At 34.2% G+C, this 25,126-nt stretch overlaps 1 protein-coding gene across 9 annotated transcripts in view; it reads left to right on the top strand.

The window, feature by feature from the left end:
- The window catches only part of RALGAPA1 (Ral GTPase activating protein catalytic subunit alpha 1), a 297,067-nt gene that overhangs the window by 103,547 nt on the left and 168,394 nt on the right, over positions 1-25,126 (top strand). For 6 of the 9 annotated variants that reach the window (XR_013960957.1, XR_013960958.1, XR_013960959.1 and 3 more), the window contains exons 15-18: positions 1,400-1,637; positions 3,829-3,990; positions 13,053-13,193; positions 22,651-24,192. Coding sequence is in view for 6 of the 9 variants with exons in the window: in XM_080675528.1 (XP_080531654.1) it covers positions 1,400-1,637; positions 3,829-3,990; positions 13,053-13,193; positions 22,651-24,192 (2,083 nt within the window). In the remaining 3 variants the exon portion in view is untranslated. The remainder of the gene's footprint in view (positions 1-1,399; positions 1,638-3,828; positions 3,991-13,052; positions 13,194-22,650; positions 24,193-25,126) is intronic. The other 3 variants (XM_080675532.1, XM_080675533.1, XM_080675530.1) reach the window with 3 other exon arrangements.

Genomic DNA, 25,126 nt, shown 5'->3' with positions numbered 1-25,126 from the left:
GTCTGAGAAAAAAGGGTTAACCCAGGCTGATGATATTTACTTTATCTTTTGTGTAGCATACTTGTATGATTCCAAAAAGCTGCTGGAGGGCTTCATGAGTAGTAGCCTGATTGTTTGCTTTATGAGTTTCCAAGTCTCAGGTCCTGTTGGAGAGCCAAAACTTTGTTTTATATTTTCCACAGTAATGAAAAGTAGTAAATAATCAAGATTTTTATTAATGCTATTCCATAAGACTTTATTCTCTTCACTTCTTCATTTGAAGTATCAGTGGTAGTTTGATTTTATAGGAATTTATACATCATGTTTTCCAACCTGAGGATAAAATACTGACTTTAAAATGTATTGCGAATTTTTTGGAAACTAGAAAGCAAAATATTTTCTTAATATGACACATTGAATACAAATACATGGGTAAAAATAGTTCTTAATGTCAAAATCTGAGATCTAATTCTTGACCAGAAGTATAACTATTCAAATTAATTTATTTTCAAATATGCTAGTTTACCTAAAATTCTATGCTGCTAGTGAAAAATCCTTTAAAACAGCTATATTTATTATCTAAACTCCTCTTGACTTCATTAGCCTTTATTCTTTCTCTCTTTAATTTCCCCATTGTTAGAACTAACCCAATGGTGGGAGCTATAGGAAGACAAAATTTTACCTTGCTATGTGGAATAACTTTTTTGTAATCTGAACATTTAAAGATAGAATGGAGGCTCACTAGTTATTAATCTTCTATACTATAAACTCTGTTCATTTTCATCTTTACATTTAACTATAAATTTTTGTGAATTTCTTAATAAAATTTCTAAGAGTCAGCTTTTGAAAAACTTTTGTGACTTATTTCTTCAATAGGATATATCTGCAGTATCACAGGGGTACTAGCTGGTTATTGATATTTATTCTTTTATGAATAAGTTTTTTACTATGATTGGATTTATACAGAACACTATTCCTCTGGTTTCTTTACAATGAAATTTAATTTTATTCTTCAATTTACATATTATTTTTCAAAAATACATTCACTAAGTTAAGTACATCTCTAATTTCTATTTTTAGAATGTTCAAGTTTTATAGTTAGTGATTTGAGGATGTAGTGGGGTTTAGTGCGGGGAAGATTTTGTATCTTTATAAAAAGCATTTATTAAATATTAACATAAAAGAGCAACTTTAAGGAGATTTCTTTTCAGTTTTGACACCTTGTCTTAATTGCTAGAATGTTGAAGGTTGGCAATTGTTGAACTGAAATATATAGTAGATACTAATGATTGCATGAATTACTATGTACCAAGAAAAGGTCATAGATATTATTCTACTTGTTTTTAAGTAATTAAAAATAATTGAATATATATGAGTTTGAATATATTTCATTTTTATTTCTGATTATTTGTCTTTATAGACTCTTATAGTTGCCTGGATCAAAGCAAATCTAAATGTGTACATTTCCCGAGAACTTTGGGATGATTTACTCTCAGTCTTGTCATCATTGACCTATTGGGAAGAATTAGCCACTGAGTGGTCACTGACTATGGAGACACTAACTAAAGTTTTAGCTAGAAATTTATATAGTTTGGATCTCAGTGATTTACCATTGGATAAGCTGAGTGAACAGAAGCAAAAAAAGCACAAAGGGAAAGGTAAGAGTTGTTCACAGAGATGTTCCATATAAATTTGTTTAAATAATTTGGTCTCAGAAGATCAAGCCAGGGAGAGGGCTGAGGTTAAAAGTAATGTTTTCTCTTCATTATTCCCTTCTTCATTTATCCTGAAGGTTGAAGAACCTTAAAATCAGTAATAATGTTGATGTGGGACAAAGTGTTCTGTACATAAAGAGTTATAGATAAACTAGAGGCCCATTGCATGAAGATTTGTGCAATAATAGGCCTTCCTTCCCCTGGCTTTGCTCCCGGACACCCTGGAGCCTGCAAGTCCTTGCTCCCGGCCGCCCAGGAGCCTGCAAGTCTTCGCTCAGGGCCGGAGCGCCACTCCTGTAGTTCCCTCCATCCCCCATGTCCCCCCACATAGCTGGCGCCCTGTCCAGCCGCTCTGTGCCTGCATATGCAAATTAACCTTCCATCTTTGTTGGGTTAATTTGCATACTCACTCCTGATTGGCTGATGGGCATCGCGGAGGTACGGTCAATTTGCATATTTCTCTTTTATTAGTGTAGATAAGTCAGAATCTTAAATATTGTATTTTTAATCGTCAAAATTGAAGTTTATCAAACACTGTTACTTTATCGTACATAAATTTTTGTTAGATGATGGTTTTATATTTTACTTAAAAATAATTATTTGAAAATTATTTTGAAAACATTTTCTTAGTTCTTAACTAAAAGGAAACACTCTACATGTGGACTGCATATCTCCCTAATATTTAAAAGGGATAGAGGGGCAGTAACAGTGATTATGTCACTGATACATGATTTTATGATCCTTGCTTTGTTAGTACTTTCCATTCTTAATAGTTTCGAATTAGGGATTATATCTGAGTCACATTTCACACAACACTAGATAGTAAGTATGTGACCAAACTACTTTTTCCTGGATTATTTCCCAAGTAGCTATTATTGACAGGTAGAGATTTAGTAACTTCCACCTCAGGATGGTTTTTGGTTAGCTCATTTTCTATTCTTTTGGCTTGTCCAGATATTTCATTTCTATTATGAATCAATTGAGTGGCAGATAATTTATTGTCGATGGCATATTTTAAAAACTCTGCATCTGTTTTAGAATATGATTTCTACATAAAATGAAGTTCAGTAAAGCCTTACAGTACACAAGCATTTTATCTTGTTACTTTATAATACACTAGAGGCCCAGTGCACAAAATTTTTGCACTCAGGAGAGGGGTCCCTCAGCCTGGCCTGTGCCCTCTTGCAGTCCGGGGGCCCTCGGAGGATGTCTGACTGATGGCTTAGGCCCGTTTACCCCGGGCAGTGGTCGGCAAACTCATTAGTCAACAGAGCCAAATATCAACAGTACAACAATTGAAATTTCTTTTGAGAGCCAAATTTTTTAAACTTAAACTTCTTCTAACGCCACTTCTTCAAAATAGACTCTCCCAGGCCATGGTATTTTGTGGAAGAGCCACACTCAAGGGGCCAGAGAGCCGCATGTGGCTCGTGAGCCGCAGTTTGCCGACCACGGATCCCGGGGAATGGGCCTAAGCCAGCAGTCGGACATCCTTAACACTGTCACAGAGGCGCGAGAGACTCCCACCACTGCTACTGCACTCACCAGCCGTGAGCCCGGCTTCTGGCTGAGCGGCACTCTCTCTGTGGTAGCACACTGACCACCAGGAGGCAGTTCCTGCATTGAGTTTCTGCCCCCTGGTGGTCAGTGCGTGTCATAGCGACCGATCATTCCGCAGTTTGGTCGATTTGCATATTAGCCTTTTATTATGTAGAACTAAAGGCCCAGTACACGGATTCTTGCACCCGTGGGGTCCATCGGCCTGGCCTGCAGGGATCAGGCTGAAACTTGCTCTCTGACATCCCCGAGGGGTCCCAGATTGCGAGAGAACACAGGCCAGGCCTAGGGAACCCACTGGTGCACAATCAGGGCCAGGGAGGGACCGCGGGAGGGCTCCAAGGCGTGTCCGGCCCCGTCTCGCCCAGTCCCAATTGACCGGACCCCAGCAGCAAGCTTACCTGTTGGTCGGAGCATCTTCCCCCTGTGGTCAGTGTGCATCATAGCCACCAAATGGTCGCTTAGGCTTTTATATATAGAGATTATGAATAAGTCTAAGAATCTGAGGTTAGGTAGCACACATAATCTGAAAAGATTATTGATCAGATATACTAAGATTGCAAATCTACATTTCTAGGAGTTGGACATGAATTTCAGAAAGTTTCAGTTGACAAGTCATTTTCTAGAGGATGGAGTCGTGATCAGCCTGGCCAAGCCCCAATGAGACAGAGAAGTGCAACAACCACGGGTTCCCCAGGAACTGAAAAAGCGAGGAGTATAGTACGGCAAAAAACAGTTGGTATGTACTCTTTACAATCATGAGAATTGTACAGGGGAATCCATTTATAGTCCTTAGTAACAATGTATCTAAATGCAGTTTTCTTATCAGTTGATTTTTATTGTTAAATGAAACACTTCTGTAGCAAAACCTTTTTTTTCTTTCAGTAGTACTCAAGAGTCCAATGACATGCTGTGTTATTCCTTTATGGTATTAAGATTTATCGTACATTATTTTTATGTAGTTTATTTTACTGTAATGTCAATAATTCTAAACTGTTATTTTACAGAGTTGAAGTAGAACTGATTTACTTTCCAGAACTCTTGCATTAACTGATATAGTTTCTACTAAGTGAATATACTCACAGACATGGAAAACTTTCAGTACTACAATTACATATTTAGATTGGCTTCATACTTTCAGCAAGGAATACATGCTCTCTATTTGCAGACAGCTGAGGCCAAGGTGGAGTCTATTGCTAGGTTCCTTGCTGCTTTTAACAAGGATCACTCAGGATACTATAGATTTAGCTACCATTTTATTCCTTTTCCCCTCAGAAATTTTTAACTTGGTTTGAATTGTGGGGTAGATTGAGTGCTGTAAGGAAAAGCAAAAGGGCTGGGTCCTAATCTCTTTTTTCACTCTTCTTTCATTACTAGATAGCTAGATAACCTTAGAAAATTTACTGAACTTTCTAGACTTTACTTTTTCATCTGTGTAGTACCTGAAACAAAATTGCTTGTAGTTACTTCAGGCGTTACAATCTACGATTCTATGGAAGGAGAATTTTCTGTAGGAATGTATCTATTTTTAATAGTAATCATTGGAAAACACTATTAATTGAAAAGAAATTTAAAACCATTGTTGTAAGGATATGTCATCTATAAAATGATGGGTTCTAAAGTGTTAAGAATTACATTCTAAACAAAGAAACAAAACTAGAAAGAGAATATAGAAATTAAAGATTTAAAAGACTTAAAAATCATGGTCCTTTTTAAATTTTATTTTTAACTTCAGGGAGAGGGAGAGAGAGATAGAAATATCAATGATGAGAGATAATCACTTCCTGTACACCCCCTACTGGGATGGAGCCCGCCACCTGGGCATGTGCCCTGACCTGAATCAAACCGTGACCTCCTTGTTCATAGGTTGACACTCAATCACTGAGCTACACTGGCCCGGCAAAATCATGGTCTTTTAAATCTTACTTGAATATCTTTAAAATTCTTCATGAATTTTTTATAGAAGTAGTTTATGCTTAGCGTGGGGAGTAAAAGTTTAAATGTAAAGACTCTTTAGCTGTCTAATTCAAAGTAATCATTGTTAACATGTTGGTATATCTCTAATTTTTAAAAGGCATATTATATATGTGAGTAATATTCATCTTTAAAGCATATCTGTTCATTGAAGAAACCTATGAAGTAAAAAGTTAAAGCATTAACAATTTTGGTAATAAAGGTACCTGCTAAAGATAGAAAATATTAAAAGAAGCAGCAAATTAAATTAGGATATTCTTTGGACATATATTTTCTTTAGTTTTTAAAATTAATATTTTGTGTTCTTAATGAACTTAGTTAAAAATTCAACCTATGAAAGTATATACATTCTGGTCTTTCCCTCATCACTGCTCCTCACCTTCCCCCTTCATTTCATTAGGGACAACCACTATTCTCAATTTCTTGAGCATGCTGCTAAAGATATTTTATACATATAGCTTGTGTATATAGTATAATATACACACTGTTGTGAACCATGACTTTTTAGACATTCAAACAAAAAAACTATTTTTAAGTACTCATTATGTAAGCACTGTCTAAGCATTGAGGCTTTTGGAAGGAACAAAGCTAATAAATTCCACTGAAGCTGACAGTTGTAGTGTTGGGGAGACATATAAAAAATAGATAAAACAGTAAACATTTCAGGAAGTAGTGCTGTGAAGTAAAGTAGAATAAAGGACAAGAGAGTATAGGATGTTGAAATGGGACTGTTTTAGATAAGGAAGTCAGTGAAGGCCTATCTAATCATATGATTTAAGACCAGAGACAACAATAAAGTGAGAGCAGATATCTAGAGGAAAGATTGTTCTAAGCAGAAGAAAAAATATAAAAGCCTGGAGCAGGAGTGTGCTTGGGTATTTGAGGAAGAAAGAATAAGGAGGTCATAGTGGCTGGAGTGTGGAGTAAGAAAGGAAGAGGTGCTAGGAAGTGAAGTCAAGCTATAATGATACATTTTAAAGATTATTGTATATCAGAAATTGTTGAATTTCTTACATCAGATTCCATTCCATGGAAGTACTATAATTTAACACATATCCTGAAGATGAACATTTAATTTCCAATTTTGTGCTATTAAAATGGTACAGAATACAGTTATGTATACTTACATACTTTATACATATATGCAGATATATCTATAGGTTTAATCTGTAGGATTTAAAAATAAATTGTCCTCAAAACAATGAAATACCACCACATACCTATTAGAATGGCTAAAATCCAGAATACTGACAACAGCAAGTGCTGATAAGGTGGTGGAGCAACAGTAACTATCAATGTTGGTGGGAATGCAAAATGGTACAGCCACTTTGGAAGACAGTTTGGTAGTTTTTAAAACACTAAACATATTCTTACCATCCTTGATAATTATTCAGGTAACATGAAGACATGGTATCTATACAATCCCCTGCACACAAGTATTTGTAGCAACTTTATTCATAACTAGAGGCCCAGTGCACAAATGTGTGCATGAGTGGGGTCTGGCCAGCTGAACCGACCAGGGGGAGGTTGACGCGGGAGGTTGGCCAGCTGGCCCTGCCTCTGATCAGGGTGGGGGGGGGGGTGGCGATCAGGGATGGGGCTGGCTGGGGGCAGGGTCGCAGGCAGTTGGTGGGCTGGCCCCACCCCTGATCGGGGTGAGGGGGCCAATCTGGGGCAGGGCCAGCCAGGGGGAGGGGCCATGGGCAGTTGGCTGGCTGGCCCTGCTCCCTGGTCGAACTCTCATTTGAACTCCCGGTCAAGGGGACAATTTGCATATTAGCCTTTTATTATATAGGATTGTCCAAACTTGGAAGCACCAAGATGTTCTTTAGTGGGTGAATAGATTAACAACTGGTACATCCACACACAGAATATTATTTGGAGACTAGAGGCCCAGTGCATGAAATTCGTGCACATCGGGGCGGGGGGTGTCCCTCAGCCCGGCCTGTGCCCTCTCACAATCCGGGAGCCCTCAGTGCGCACCCAAAGGGGTAGCGCTCGCCAGCCATGAGCCTGGCTTCTGGCTGAGCAGCACTCCCCCTATGGGTGTACAATGACCACCAGGGGGCAGCTCCTGCGTTCAGTGGGATTGGGCCGAAACCGGCTCTTCGACATCCCCTGAGGGGTCCCAGATTGCAAGAGGGCACAGGCCAGGCCAAGGGACCTTACCAGTGCATGATCAGGGCCGGTGAAGAACTTGGGAGGTTGGCCAGCTGGGGAGGGACCGTGGGACGGCTCCAGCGCGTGTCCGGCCCATCTCGCTCAGTCCCAATCAGCCAGACCCCAGCAGTAAGCTAACTTAACAGTCGGAGCGTCTGCCCCCTGATGGTCAGTGCACATCATAGCGACTGGTCGACTGTCTGGCCCCTGGTGGTCAGTGCACATCATAGTGAGCAGTTGAGCGGCCTTAGCATATCATTAGCATATTACACTTTGATTGGTTGAACAGATGACTGGACACTTAGCATATTAGGCTTTTGTTATATAGGATATGAAGATATTAGCTATTAGACAATGAAAATATATGGAGGAGACCCAAATGCTAAGTGAAAGAAGCCAATCTGAAATGGCTATATATGATTTCAACTATATGGCATTCTGAAAGACGGGAAACTAAGGAGACTGTAAAATGGTCACTGGTTATGGGGTGAGGCAGTATTGCAGGGCAAGGAGGAGGGATGAATAGGTGGGGAGCATAGAGAAGTGAAATTATTCTGTATAATGCTATAATGGTGTATATGTGTCATTATAAATTTGTCCAAAACCCATAGAATGCACAACACAAAGAGTGATCCCTGGTATAAGCTATCAGTATTGGCTTATCAGTTGTAGCAAATATTCCTTGCTGATTAATGCAAGATGTTAATATTTGGGGAACCTGGTGCTGGTGAGAAGAGGATATATTAGAACTCTTTGTACTTGCCACTCAGTTTTTCTGTAAACCCCAATTAATTTAAAAAATATTTGATGCCCTAACTGGTTTGGCTCAGTGGATAGAGCATCAGCCTGCGGACTGAAGGGTCCCGGGTTCGATTCTGGTCAAGGGTATGTACCTTGGTTGCAGGCACATCCCCAGTGGGGGGTGTGCAGAAGGCAGCTGATCAATGTTTCTCTCTCATCGATGTTTCTAACTCTCTATCCCTCTCTCTTTCTCTCTGTAAAAAACCAATAAAATATAATAAAAATATTTGATATTCATTAAGAACAGAAAGTGATTTAGACATTTGAAATAATCACAGATTTGCCTTTGAAAATTTTATTTTTAAAAGTCTGTCATTCTCTATTTCTTAATTGTACAACTTGAATTGGGAGAAATAAATCACATTGAGAATATACTTTACATTTCTCTTTTATGCAGTAGTCCTTTAAATAACAAACCTATGTTCCTCTTGTTAAAAGTATTATATTTTGCCTTGCCCAATGTAGCTCAGTTGAGTGTTGTCCTGTGCACCTAAAGGTTGCCTGTTCAATTCCCAGTGAGGGCACAACATTTCCTGGGTGTGGGCTGCATTCCCTATATGGAGCGTGCAGGAGGCAGCGGAGAGATATTTCTCTCTCTTTCCTTCTCCCTTCCACTCTCTCTGAAAATGAATAATATATATATATATATATTTTTTTTTAAAGTATTGTGTTTTTTCTCACGACTGACTTACCTGATAGAGTGATAACATATATAACTTTTAAAGACTGATTTAACTTTAAGCAGCTTTGTTTATACTTTTAGTCTAAACTAACCTCTGCATTTGATGCACTAGTGTAGTCTCTGGTGAAATTTATAAAATAGTAATTTTATTATATCCAAACACTTATTTTATTGGTTGCTTTCTAGAGTTTTCAGATTGGAATTCTGCTAAGAGGATTTGTTTTTCACTTAAAGGCAACTTGTCTTCATTTAAAAAAATATTAAACATTCCATAATCCTCTAGTCAGATTTCTCAGGATGGCCTTAATAAGAAATTTTCTGTTATTCATATTGAGTTTAAAATGTAATTAAATTTTTTAAGGTTTCGCTATGCCAGCAAATATTAAAGGAGGTACAGTGAATTTAGGACTTAATATAGAATATATCCATGAGAAGCAATGTTAAATGTTTGCAATTATGACTTAGAACCTGGTATTCAACATTTGGAATAAATATATCACTGCTCTGTTTCCAGATTTTCCTCTTAGTTTATTATAGACTTGGGCCTAAATTTGAGGACTTACAGATATATTTCTTCCAGTGAACACACATGTATACATATTGTGAACTTAATTTCAAATTAGTGAGAAATATGTGTTACAATTTGGAAGTGAGAAAAAGCCAGAGTTGTCTTCCTCCTGTTTATTTTATATGTTTGTATGCTTTTAGTGATCCATCACATTTGCTGTCTGTGTTCTTACGCTGCATGGGAACTCTGAAGTGAAGGTTACAGTTTTTGATAATGTGGTCCAAAATGAATTTATTAGAGTGGATTTATTTTTATTTATTTATTATTTTTAGAGGGGTGAAGTGAAGATAAGAATCCTTTAAAAATTGGCATGCTTGTAGTTTTGAAAATGTGTTTTTACTTTTTTAAAAAAATACAGTTTTATTGATTTCAGAGAGGAAGGGAGAGGGAGAGATAGAAACATCAATGATGGGAGAGAATCATTGATCACTGCCTCTTGCACGCCCCCTACTGGGGATTGAGCACACAACACCACATGTGCCCTGATGTAATTGAACACTGATCTCCTGGTTCATAGGTCGATGCTGAACCACTGAGCCACATCAGCCATGCTGATTTTACTTTTTGATGTTATATTTTTGATACTGCCCTTTTATCTATGTATAAAAGGATACTACAGATGTATCCAGATCACTGATGAATGTGGTTTTGGAATGTATGCAGCAATAGAAATGTTAGTGGCTTAACAGAGATTCTCTGACATAAGCTTTAGGTTACTACATCTCAAAAATTCCAGTAGTTAATTTATTCTAATTTTCTATAGTGGGAGTTGCATGGTTGTGAGGCACTTGCTAGATTTCCAGGTATGCATAAAGATCTGTAGTATAGTAACACACGTAGTGGTCGGTGTTGGAAGAATTCATTCCAGATCATAACACTGACATACCACTGCAATTATGGAAGATATTCCAAGGGAAATGCCCTATGTCTTCAAGTTGGTGGTGGAAAAGAGGAACAGAAGGAATTATCTAACCCAAGGGAAAAAATAGAAGAAAACATAATTTGTGTAATCAAAAATTTGCTTCAGTTTAGTTTTAAAAGAATTATCTCTGCAAATCACATCTGATTATAACTGTAGGTGGTATGTGTTAACAAGCAGCACTTCAAGTTTTGCCTTGTGTGTGTCTTTGCTGTAACAACTTTTACTGAGTGATTATCTTGAAATCAACAGAACAGTTACTTCAGATTGGATTATAAAATTATTGGTCATTTTCACAAAAACAAGAAACTAGCAGGAAAATATGAGTAGAGCCAGATTCTAACATTTTGTATATGTGTTCCATTTTAAAATACACTTATTTTTAATACAAGCCATACACTGAAGAAAAATTATTGCCATTGTCTTAATATACTCCTACCTTCCATGTTTTGCTGCACATAAATTTATCTAAAAACTGCTCTTAAGGAATTATTTATTTTGCCAACATAAATAAAAATTTCTGAAAAATCTATCATTCCTTTCCAGTTATAAACTCTGGCATACCTTTAGTTTTTGGTTAATAATTCTTCTGGTTTTCTCCTCTATATATTCACAACTGAAACTTTTGTTTTTGAGATGGGCTGCTCAAATACAGGTATTCACACAGTGAAGATTTATTAAGTTCATATGAGCCTCACTATAGGATATAAAGATAAGAGGATATGTTTTTTACATTTGAAAAGTTGTGAGGCTGACACTGGAAACATACAATCCACTAAAAATAGATTGTAAGCTTTGTAAAAGCAGGAATTCTTGTTTGTTTTGTTCATTGCTTTATTTCTAATAAGTTAATTATGTGGGAGAGTGAGAAAAGACTCACAGATGAGATGCCATTTTGAGTATGAAGGGTTGTCTCAAGAAGAAAAGAAGACCAAGTTTATTATGAACTCACAAAGCCATGCTGTTGTGAAAGCATGAAATTTTCTGGGAACAGTGTAAAATTCTGTGTGACAGCAGGATGAGAGAAGAGTTGGAGATGAAGTTTCAGTGTTTATTGCAGCTAGTTGCAAAGGCCTGTGTAATTTAGGTATCAGGGAAACAAATCTTTTTACCAATGACACTATTTCACTGTTATACAATATTATGCAATGTTGTTTTTTAAAAGTCTTCTATAAACAACAATGCACATAACTACTTATTCAAAAATTCCTAAACTAATAGTTAAGTTAAAAAATGTTTGGGAAGTATAAACTTAATTATTAATAGCTATTCTTTTTTAATATATCTTTATTGATTTCAGAGAGGAAGGGAGAGGGTAAGACATAAACATCAATGATGAGAGAGAATCATCGATCAGCTGCCTCCTTCACTTCCCACACTGGGGATTGAACCCACAACCTGGGCATGTGTCCTGTCCAGGAATCTTACCATGACTTCCTGGTTTATAGGTTGATGCTCAACCACTAAGCCATACCAGCTGAGCTAAACTTAATTATTATTTTAGTTTTAAATATAATAAAATTTGCCTTTAGTCTTGTGAACTTGTGACTCTCCTTTAAAGACATACAGCTACAAATGCAATTTTTAAAAAGTAATCCAGTTTTTAAGTTTTTTTATTTTATTTGTTTTTATTGATTTTTAGAGCAAGAGGAAGGGAGAGGGATAGATAGAAACAACAATGAAAGAGAAACATAGATTAGTTGCCTCCTGTACACGCCCTACTGGGGAGGAACCCGAAACCTGACCGGGAATTGAACTGGTGACCTCCTGATTCATGGGTGGACGCTCAACCACTGAAGCATACCAGCTGAAGCACACCAGCTGGGCAGTGCTAAGTTTTTATATACTATGCTTAAGATTTTGAGTAAGCAAAAACTTGTTTACTTTTTAAATAAATTGATTCTTCATGCTGATTACAAATTTTATTTTCTGTAAATGTTTCTATTTAAATTTTTTAAATTGTGGGGGTGGGGCAGGGTCTGGGGAGAGCTAGAAGAGGTCAATGGGGAAAAAGGGGGCACATATAATACTTTCAACAATAAAGATTGAAAAAATAAATAAAATTGTATTAACTTTCATGTAAATAAGAGATACTGATTTGATTAAGTATTCTCCTACCAGAAACAAATACTGACCATAAGATTCAATTCTTTAGATTATGAATTACATACAATTTTCTAAAAAAGATCTTGAATGTCCTTGACAGTTTATTAGGGAAGTGTATGAAAGTAGGAATTATTTTTCTAGGAATTCAGCTTTATTAAGAAGAATGGTTCAGAATTGCCTCAGATGGCTCAAAGAAAGGCCCAAATATGGTACCAAAAATTTATTTGAACTAATAATACTGAGTTCTTTTTTATGTTTTCATTCAATGAACTTACCAACCCTTGGTTTTGAGAACATAGGGCTTATTAAAGTGTCTGCTGTTTTTTAATGCTGTACCATTGTAACTGCTAATAATAAAAAGCATTTTCCTGCTTTACACCAAAATATTTACATTTGAAAGGTCATATGTGTTCTCTGATTTCTTTTCTTACAGCTTGCCAATATTTGCCGTGCTGAAATGTTTTAATTTAAAATTTCCTTCCTTTGTATCTTTTAGTTTTCTCTGTTGCTGCTTTTTCTGTGACACAAGCCTTTCATTATAGTCACTCTTCTTTTTTCCTTTCCCACTTCTTTCTTTTCCTTTTTTTAAAGCCATGAGAAGCCGATCCATTGGTGAATGTGCTCTGCCATCGGCCTATATACGCAGTGCTAAAAGTGCTCCTGTTCTGATCCATACTTCCAAACCCTTCTTGCCTGATATTGTTCTCACTCCCCTTTCTGATGAGCTTTCAGGTAGTGCCACCTCTGCTAATTTCTGCACCACCTTTTTCACTTTTTAATCCTTCTGCTTTCAAATTTTGCTTAATCAAATAAACTCTTCAAAGTTAATTTCTTTGGGGGAGGTGTGGGAAATTGGGAAAGTGGTTGAGAAATCAACATTTTGAGTTATTTGAACTCTAATGCTATCCTTGCAGTTCATTCTGGAAGTGCTAAGTTTAGTGCTGTGCCAATGTCTAGTATTTTGGGTTGTAAATGGCCAATTTTTTTTCTGTTTATGTTTTGATTTTTTGATTTTTAGATAGTTAAAAGATGTAATAGTATATATTTATGTCATTATAATGTTTCACAAAAGATGACTTGGAAGATAACAGTCGGAGCCTTGACTTTTATTCTTCCATTGTTTTTACTAACACTATGGTATATCTTGAATAATGCAGTCTCTGTCGTCTATAGTAATGGAAGTAAGCAAGGGGAGTTAATATCAAGAAAAGTACATAATCTGAAAGTTGTTTTATAATAAATCTTTGTATTTATATTAGCTTATAATAATATATAGAATTCTAAGAACTCACTCATTTAAAAACCAAACAAAGAAGCCATTCTGTGAAGCTTCAGTTTCTAAGGAGCCTTAAAACCTGCTCAACTTTTTAATTGTACTAATGTTCTTGGTCCCCAGTTACTGGTATGGTCTCTTTAATAAGGTTTAATTAATATATAATAAAATGTATAGATCCTGGGTTCAGTTTAATGAGTTTTGAGAATTGTACACACCTCTGTTAACCATCACCAGAAACAAAATATTGAAAGTTTCCATTCCCCCTAAAATTTTCTGGTAACACCCCTCCGCCACACACAACCACTTTAATTTTCATCACCATAGATAAGTTTTTTCTTTTTTAAAAAAAGTTTTCAATGAATAAAATCATATCATGTCTTGTCTTTTAGAAAGAAGCAAGCCTGTGTTGAATGTAGTTACTATGCAAAATGTGCTAGCTCAAAGAAAGTTAGTTACCTGTGCATTCTTGGGTACTTTCCTATCTCTCTTCTTAGGAGTACATTGCCACTTATGGTGAGGTGGCTGATTTTGTTTTGGTTTGTTTTTTTAAAACAACCTATCTGCCTTTCAGTTCCTAATGGACTCTAGGCTTATGTGAGGGAAAGTGCATCAGGTGAAGTCCCTTCCACCATCCCTAAACCATTAAGATCAGAGATTTCCAAAACCAAGAGTTAGATAACATGTAGATAACACAGACATTCTTGTGTTTGGTATTCTTTGGAAATACTGTCAATGAAAAAACTTAGTATTCACTTAAAAAAATTTTTTGATGTTGGCTTTTTCTAAAATGAGAAAATAAAATATTCAATTATCAGATGTGATATATTTGTGTTTTCTATTTCAGGATATCTTGATTGGGAAGATATCCTGATTTCTTTATGATATTATTTATGATATTTTTGAGAGGTGTTCAATATTATTTTTGAATCCAAAATATAATTAATTATCAATAATAAAATAGAAAATTTGACCTTAGATCTAAATCTGGATGCTCAATAAGTATTTGATGACAAATGAATGTATTTTATACCAATAAAATTAGGCTACCTGAATTAATTAAGCTATTAGTATAAAAAGTAGTAAGATTTGAAATAAATAAATGGAATACTATGAATTTTAATAATATGGAAAAAAACACATATTTTTGTTACATTTGATGCTTACCTCCAAATAAAGAATTAGGTTATTTTGTCTCTTCGATGCTCCATGGAAGCACTATACCTTCCTATATAAGTAGCCCTGGTTTTGGTTGCTTATATCAGATAATAATATACTTATCTAAATGGCAAATAAAACAATGTTTCTGTTCTTATAACTAAATTCAATACAAATAAAAGATACTCCCAATTTGTTGTAAATTTCTCTTAGATATATTTTTTTGCTTCAAGCTTTGTTTAAATACAGTTAAAGCATTTAATGCAAACCACTTTTGATGTGTTTAGAAAAATAAAATGAGGTTTGACCATTAATTCTTAAATGTTTGCTTGGATTAAATATTCTACTGCCATCTTAAAACTGTCAGGAATATTTATTTTTTTTCAGAGTCTTAAGTGCATTACAAAACTTATTGTCTGCAACTTAAGTAATATTTTGGAAAATATGCATGTTAAGTGCTAAAATATTATTAAAACGCTCAAATAAAGATGAGGTTGTTCCCTTTAAAATGTTCTAAAGTTGTTTCTTCACCAGGATAAATTCCTGTTTCAGAATTCTTGCTTTGCTGTCAATACATAATTCAGAAAGATTGCCTTTTAATAATTTGATGGGAGAGGTGTTTTTATGTAGAAATGTTTGAAAGAAATTTTCTAAATGGCTGCTTTGTTGTGTTCATTTCCCCCATTTGGGATAAAATTCCTTCTATGAGAGTTTTAAAGATTTAGATAATAGTGAGACACCAGTTACTAAATCAAATTATATCTGATTATAAAAATAATGTTAATTTTAGGAAATATGGATTATATGGGAGAGTATAGGGAATAATATACATAATCCTCCAAACCAGTGTTTTTTTATTGATAACTTGAAAAACAATTTCCTCCAGTGTTTCTTTTGCGTGTGTGTGTGTGTGTGTGTGTGTGTGTGTGTGTGTGTGTGTATGTATAAAAGCATAACTAGACTTTGAGTAAAAATAATTTTTCTCTTAGGACTTAAAAGAAGCAAGGAGCAAAAACTCTCCTGAGAACTGACTTGTGAATGAATCCAGCATTTTAGAAACGGATGTGTAATTGAAAACCTTTCCTAGGAGATGTTAATAGGTGTAAAAAGGGTTAAAGATTTATAGTGTACATCAACACATTAAAGGCCCCCAGAAGTCCTGTTAAAAAATTGTTTAATTCAATATTTCTCAAACTTATTTAATCATGGAAACCTTAACCAGGTACACATATTTTCGTACTATAACACTAAGATTTCAGAGGGAACAAATTTGGAAGACATCGAACCAATGTCATAATTTTAAATATTAGCTTTATGGAAATTGAACAGGATTATTCTAACATAAGTTTACACAGTAGAAATCAGAATTACTAGATTTTTTTTATTGCCCCTGTGGTTCTTGGAGGCAAATTGAAGCTTAGAGTTTGCTTCTTCAGGTATTAGATATATTGAGGGGGCGGGAGAGAGAGAGAGAGGTAAATGAAGTTGTATGAACAGTGCTAAATTTAAAGGAAATTACAGTCTTAGATCCTCAACCAAACTATTTTCTTTCAAGGTTTGAATAAATTTTACTTTTAAATAGTTTAATATACAGAGAAAAATAATAAGGAAAGTGAACTAGTATGTAAAGAAAAAATGTTTTTCACAATTCTGTATTTCATGTGAGCGTATTTAATTGAACTCAAAATAAATCCTGGGCTCATCATCTAAGATAGAAGCGTTGAGATGTCTGTAACAACTTCACACACACACATACACACACACACACACACACACACACACACACAACAACAACAACAACAACAACAATGAAACTACTCAGAAATAATCACTCTGGCTTTTGATTAGAAGTAGAATTTTCCAGAACAATATTTACCTGGTATTCTTGGATTCTTATGGGGGTAAAAAGAAACTCCTTTTAATTCCCTTCTTTTTTAACATACTAAGATTTTAAAAACCAACCACCAATTTTGAAAATACCCTAATTTTGTCCATCCTTTTTTCCTCCTCTTTTCTTCTTTTCCTCCAAGTATTTTTGGTTAAGATGTCCATTCTGCCTAGCTTGTGAGTGCGATGCTATGTGTTTGTTATAGTTTTATACAGAGTAAACTAGTTGAGTAGCTGAATATCATTGAAGAGTTTTCTTTAGCTCTGGGGACTGGTTCAAGGGCATTGGCACTGTGTCAGTGACCTTAATTCTTAACATCAAACTCATTTAATACTGAAAAGTATTTTTTTCCAGGCTCCTGCCTGAGGTTTTGATATTATATGTTGGACATTGCACAAGCATCTGACATAATTTTTTAAAGTTATACAAGTTAAACTGGTGTTTTGGAAGCACATTCCCTGTTCTTTCTCTGATACTAATTTCTTCTACACATTTGTTAGCCCAGCCTAACAGTCTTTAATTTTCCTGATAAACAGATTAGAGAGAAGCCAGAAATCTCAATAATTATTCTAATTAGCTTTTACTGTCAAAAATAATATTTTAATGAAAGGATGTAAAAGAACATAAGCATGTTGTGTACAACTGACTTTATTTATACTTTTGCAACTATTATTATTTTCTAATCAAGCACTGTGGGTTTCTCATCCTGAAAGTTTGCAGACCTACTTTCTTTCAATAAGTTTTCAAAGCTGCTAATTTTTTTGCCATATTTGTTGCTATTAACCCCCGAGTCTAATCTGTCTAGGCCATATAATATAGACTGCTAATGTTATTAACAATGCTGCATTATATGAATTGAGCTCTGTAGAGCAAAATATTTTGATCTTTCTGTTTCTATTTTCTGAGTATTAGGAGAAAGAAGATGGTATCTCTCACACCCCATCCTGTTCCTAAATTCTGCCTGATCAGAAAGAGAATTTTTCATCTCTAATCAAACAAGTAGAAAGAACTTCTTTCTTCTTATCATCAATATGTGCTAGTAAGATTTCACAGCTTTTCTGCCTATAATCTGCTGGTTTAAGCATAATTCTAAATTAGAAATTTTTTGCTGAAAAATTTTGTGCTTTTTTTTTTAAAGTACATCTCAGGAAAAATCTGAAGCTAACTTAAACATGACATTATATAACATGTTTATAAACAAATTAAGCAGTATACTTTTCTTATCATAAAAGGTGATCAGTGGTTATTTGCCTGTTTCCAGAATTTAAGGGTCAAGGAAAAAATTATCAGAAGGATAAAAGAACAAAAGATAGTTTAGTGGTTTAAATTTTAGTGGTCTAAAATGAAAATTAAACTTGGTTTGTTGCTTTTTAGTCATTTCATGATTTCAGTGATGTAGTTAACTGCTTTGAATTACCTACAAACTGAACATCTAGTCTTAAAAAGATGTAGAGTTTTTTACTAGCCTCTGTTAGTAAAATTATAAATAGAATGCTCTATAGTTTTTGCTTACCTTGAAGGTACATTGCCTTTATTGCCCAAATAGGCAAAAATTACATAAAGGACATTGCCATTTCCTTTAGGCAATTCCAGAAAAAAATCTTGAGCTTCAGAGTGGCATCAATTTCAGTATACTAATGTAAATGATTTTAATGAATTTAGGAGCTATAAAATATGTATTATTACTGATCACTATTATGATTGACTTATAATGGAATTTAACTGTGATAAAAGGGATATGGGCACTTGATTCTGTACCTTGTTTTAGAAATTATTAAAAATTTTATTGAGCTCCTACTCTGTGATGAGCTGTTTTAAGCAATGGGGATATTATGATATTAATAAAAAATTATAGTGTAAGGAATTATTTACTTTATACATTATGCTCTAATTTACAGCTTATCTTTTGAAATAGCAAAGGTTTGTTGTTGTTTTTTTCTGAAGCAGGATATTATAAAAAAACTACTTCAGAAAAATTTTTAATTCAGAAAATTTTAATGCTAAATATTTTAAGGAAATCCAGAGATAAAACTGACATTTCCAGTATTTTGTAGGAACCATTTTCTCAGTGTTCAAAAGTATTTTTTAGTTTATTAAAGAACCTTTTTTCTTGTTTTGCTCATTCAATGCTTACTAACACTTTAGGTTAAACTAATTTAATTTAGAGGCTGTTATTTTTTAAGGTAAAATATAAGCAGTATAATTAGATTATTGTGAAGGCCATTTTTATTTTAACCTGATGCCACCATTATTTTCAGCAATCTAATACAAACTGTCAATTGTTTTCTTCTGTATAATTTACAAATATTGTATTTGACTAAGTTTTGACTTATATGATTTTTATGGAGATTACTCACTGTACTGCTTTAATAATATAATTTTTACCAACTTAAAAAATTAATGAATTACTTCATAAATATATATTATTCAAGAGTATAAGGACATGCACTAATATTTGCCTTCTAATCCCAACTTTCCACTTTCTGTGTAACCTAAAGCAAATTACTTAAATAGTTTTTTCGTCTATAAAATGGGGATAATAACACCTACTTCACAGAGTTGTTATGAGGATTAAATGAGTTAATATATATAAGATTCTTAGAACAATGCGTAGAGTATAGGAAAGACTATATATGGTTTAGCTATTATTTCACCTTTTCTTCTTAAAGTTTAGTTATTCAGTAAACCCTTAATTTTGTGGACTTCGATTTCACAGACTTCAGGTTTAATGGACAAAACTTACAGTCCATATGTCATATGTGAAAATTAACACCTTGTTAATCTTAAAATGCTTTTAACCAAGATTTGCTTATAATTAAATCAACAAGGTTATTGTTTTTTGTTGTTCACTGTTATTTTTAACAAATTATAGTGACTAGGCCATATGTTGGAAAAAACACTGTAGTAATTTCGCCAACATAAATATTATGTATCTACAACTATTTATATTTAAATACAAGAGTCACTGCTTGTAAACAGTATTTGGAGAATGATTAGCACGTGATCACACCGCATCACACCAGTAATTGGTTCTGTGGCGCATGGCATGACTTTCTGTAGCAGTTTTATCGCATGCTGGCTTATGTTAGGACATGCGCTAAGCCACACCCCAGCTGTGTGCATTTGTTTACTCGTGGCGTCTGGTTGAATGCACACATTAATTAGACCTTTTTCAATAAGAATTTAAAATTACTGTAATACATATAGAACAGCTTTCTGTGAAATTAAACTTTCATATATAATTTTAATTACACAAACATGTCTACATAAGTAAAAAAGTTACACTTACTAATTTGTCAAATTTTTAACATAAGCATTCGGAAAACCTACTTTTATATAATAGATTTCCAGCTTTAACAGACAACCCCTCGCCTGAATTAGCTCATTATATCAAGGTTTTACTGTATTTCTTTCAATTTAAGGCTTATTAGAGTCAATTATGCAAGTGCTGACATTGGTTTTCTGTTAGCAATTATTTTCTTTGATTTTATGCAATTAGTATTGTCATATGCTGATGTAAGAACTGTATTTAAAACTTAAAACTTTCATAAAGTTTTTTGTTTAAATTTAAATTCTTTAACACTGTATTATGGGTAGAAAAATATATTTTAAAAAATCTCTTAAACTTGCATAAAAGTTTTAGATATTCATATGTGGTTATAAAAGTTTAGGAAACAACTTAGGCTAAAATAAATGGTTAAATTTTCTAATATGCAATGGGGAGACTAGGTTTGGGAAGAAATTTGTAAAAACAACTTTATAGTAATCTTTACTGGCTTTAGAATGAGATATCAATAAAAGAAACTAAAAATTAAAACTACTTTTTTTTCTGAAGTTCATTTATTTGCTAGTCTCATAACATTAAATTTTAGTAAGACTTAAGATCTTGATTTTAAATTTGGAGCTGATAAAATTTCAACTACATAATTCTTAAGAATTTTTATAGGAAAGTTATATAGTATTTGCCATAAACTTTGCTGAGTCCTATGAGAATATTTTGTGGAAAAAATATTTTGTGCAAAAAAAATGTTTGTGTATGTTGAACAAATTCTGTCCTCTGCACAGAGATTCTTATGATCAATTGTGAGAGATATAACAACCCAAAATATTGATATTCATCAAGATGCACGAATATGCATTAGTTACCTGCTGCAATAATAAATAAGTATATATGCGTAAATATGAAGATTTTTAGATGTTTTACTTCTCATTTAGAAGAATTTCTAAGAGGGGGAGAGGGTCATGAAGAAGAAAGCCAGCATCATTTTAGTATTATATTCTCAACTTAATAAAAGAAGTTTAACTTTGTAAAATTTGACCTATGAAGGGAGTATAAATGTATATTTTCAGGAATATAGTGGAATCTTGGCATAATACAAATTTCTCTTGACCTGAATTTGGCATAAGGTGGCTCCTCATGGACCTCATACAAAGAGGATGATGTGAATGAAATAACAGGAAGACTAGTCTCCTTTCATCCATAGTATGAATCCTGAAAATGGTTTGAATGCTATCCCCATTTTAAAAATGAGAATACTGATCTCAGAGTCTAAAGTAAGAAAGCCTGAATTCTAGACAGCACCATCAATAAATTACTATGTGACCTTGGACAAGGTCTGTCTTACTCTGCATCTAAATTCTCCTTTTGATTGTTCAGTTATAGTCCTGTTGCTTATTACCTTTGTGTTACAAACCTAAAGAGTAGCAATATCTGACTTTTTGACTGTGTCCTTTTTTTCATTATATTTTGCTGGCTTCTGAAAAAATATTTTAGTTATTTCTAGGTAATGTAAAGGCCATGATAAATTCAAAGATGTATTTTACTTCTAATATTTCTAATTTGTATATATCTATACAGTTAAATAGTGTTCCATTTTGTTATTTCTGATTTCATAAATATTTTTGAGCCTTTACCATATACTTAGCATTTCAGGCAACAAAAACAATGTAATAACACTAAGCCTGCTTCTTAAACTATGATTATAAATTTGAGAAAGTGGCTTCACTTCTTTAAGCCTCTATTTCCTCAATGAGAGAGTTAAAGTAGACAGTTTGTAATGTCCACTTTTATTCAGAAATCTGTGATTTTTAAAAAGAGATGTAAGAAAACATAGATACAGTTTTTAAGGTTTGATGGTTGTTTAATGGAAAGGGCTAGTGATAGGCAGAGAAGGTTTCTTCCTAGGATTAAATGGTGTATTAGTCAGAAATTTAAAAATACAATTAGTTTTTTTTAACAGTATATTGATTTTATTTGATAGGTTGAATAGATATTAATGCTATAATAAAATTAAATAAAATACTTCATAGGACAGATAGTTTCCTGACAAAGAGGGGTTTAGGAGGAGGGTGGAGATTTTCATTTGTAATACATGACCAAAGAGATAGGCAAGATTTGAAGAAAAGATGATGACTCTTGCCTGATAAGGAAGAAAACGGGAATTTATGAGACCCTATAAGACTTTACAATGGTTTAGTTAGATCAGCTTTCTATGTTAAGATCTAGTTTTTCTGCTTGGAACTTAAATAAGTAGGAAAAATGGAACAGCAGTTTGAATTGCTTGATTTATTGGCACAGCTCTATCTTTAACTGCACTTCCAAATGTTTCATCACCTTACTGTCTCTTTCTATGCATGTTAACATTTTAAAATGTATTCTGGTAGTTTTCTAATTCATTGACACTGCTGTATTGGCTTGTACCCATCATTATTTAAAAACAGATTTGTACTTTTAATAGATTTTCTTTCATTGAGCTTACAAAAATCTCAGAATTTTTTATTTTTAAGCATATGACTAGGGTATGGTTGAAAGTAATACTTATTTTTCATATTCATATCATTCTATTCTATGTAATATTTCTTTTTTACAGATATTGATGATACTCAAATACTTCCCCGCCCAACTAGAGTCAGACATTTTTCACAAAGTGAAGACACTGGGAATGAAGTTTTTGGTGCTTTGAATGAGGAACAGCCATTGCCTCGAAGTAGCAGTACTTCTGACATCTTGGAACCATTCACTGTTGAACGAGCCAAAGGTGCAGTTCCTGTCATTGACAGTTCGTCCCGTCATGCGCCAAGCTTGCAGAGTTCCACAGAGGCTTCTTCAATAACTAGATCCACTGAAAGCCACATCACTGATACTCATAGTAGAGAGTCTTCTCTGGAAGTTGGTGATAGCATATATGACCATCTTTGTCACTTAATAGATCCAGTAGATCTCGCAGATTCAGCTTTTGAACAAATCCAGTACATTGACCTTGAAGGAGATGATGATCTTCTTTCCTCCCTGAAAGAATATTTTAAGGAAAACCAGGAAAATCACAGTAAAAATGAGTTAGGTAAAGATGCAGCTTCTCAGGAAGTGATTATTGCTGTAAATAGGGATGAAAGGTCATCCTTAGATAAATTAGAATACTTAGATCAAGAAAGTAAATTAGAAAATATCTCCTCTTTTGTTGGGACTCCTGTAAACATACAGTTTCAAAAAGAACAAAATTCATCTGTCTTCATGAATAATACTTCATCTAACCAATTAGATATTGTTATGAGAACAAAGACTTCTGAAAAATCTAAGCAACTAAACAGTGATAAACAGTCACCGGAACCTACTTCAGGTAGCCCTTGTGATAAAGAAAAGAGGAAATATCTGTATCGACAAGCAGCCACAGAATTAGATGCTTGTGTAGATATAACACTAGTTGAAAAGGTTATGGATATGCAAATTAATGAAAAAAAAACTGTCCCTCATGTTATGCATGCCAAGAAAACCACACTAAAAGCACCTGTTAACCGTAGAATGCCTCATGTTACAAACACTAGCAAGCTTTCTCCAACCAAAAGGAGCTTGTCTGAAACAGTAACTCATAGAGCCAAAATCATGAAAATTGCTACTAAAAAACGAACTAGTGTTCATGTTACTTTTAGACCATCTACCGAGTCAGTTCAGTTTTATAATCCTGTGGAAAACAAAGAGGCCCCATGGAAGATGAGACTGCGGAAGCTCAGTGGCTTCAGTAGTAGTAGCAATAGCAACACCAGTAACGCCCCCCATACCAGCTCAAATAGTGTTTCTGAGCTAGTGAAACCTGGTGTGTACAGACCTCTAGATACAATTGGTACAACATCAGTAAGTAGTAAAACGATTAAGGAGTCTACAGAGATTCCCACCATATTACAAAAGGAAGGGATTGCAAGTAATCAGTTAGGTAGTCGTAGTACTCTTAGATCATCAAGTCATGAGACAGGACTACCACAGGGCTCCCTGGGTGGCGTTTATAAAACTGTTGTACATGCTCTTTCAAAGCCGAAGGCAAATGTTTCCCCACAGAGGCAGAACAGAATGCCACCAGAGGCTCCACTGAGGGATCTGTACAGTCATGTAATGGGCTATTTTGGAAGGAAAGCTGCAGGTGAGCACTAACAATGTGCAGAGCGCAAAAGGAGAAAGACAGCACCAGTTTGGCTTAATGCAACTGAAGCAAGCTATAAGCAATCAAAAAGCTTTGGGATGGTCACTGCTTTCTCTCTGTTTGGTTATGCATGCGCCTTTTCCCAGCTATATTTTTCCCAGCTATATTTTTCCCAGCATAAAATGTTTATTTAAGTTACTAATTTCCCTTATAAGGCATTTAGTTAAACCTCTTTGCTGCTGAACAAGATAAGAAAAAGGAAGATATAGGAAAATTTCAATGACCTTTCAAAGGTTATCTAAATATTTTTTTCTGAGTGTTTACTACATGAGCCTTAAAATTAAGTTTTCTGAGGAGCTAGAATACTTTCACCCCTATAGTTTATATTTAGAAGGGCACTAGCTGTATCACTGAGTTCATTTATTTTTACTGCTGATATTTTTTTCTTGGTAGAATGTTACTTGGACATTATGTAACATAATGGAAATCAAGGTCCTACAATCAGCACTAACATTTTTAGTTAACTGTAATTGAAGAAATTATTTCTTAAATCTGAAAGTGTGTATAGTTATTTCTTATTTAAGTGATTTCCAAACAAGCTATAGGCTATTTAGTTTTGCATTCATTTGTATAGAATGCAAATTATGCCCTTGAAACACATTGTTACTTACTCTTTTCTGAGATTTTAGATGTGCATAAAGGTTTCATGATAACCAATCATGATTTAAACATGGAACCTCTATGGACAAATTACAAAAAGCAAGATTATGATAACTATTTTGTCTTGATTCAAATTTAAAATAACTTTACAGATATAGAAAATTAACTTTCAGCAGTAAGGTAGGTTTTTATTTTATTTGTTTAACATGGTTTTGTTAGCATGATTAACAATGAATGCAACTTGCATTGAGCCATTAATGCCACTTGAGGGCAG

This window comes from Plecotus auritus (assembly GCF_963455305.1).
Source record: "Plecotus auritus genome assembly, chromosome: 1".
In the NCBI taxonomy this organism is placed as follows: Eukaryota; Metazoa; Chordata; class Mammalia; order Chiroptera; family Vespertilionidae; genus Plecotus; species Plecotus auritus.
This window is presented reverse-complemented; position numbering and strand designations above follow the sequence as displayed.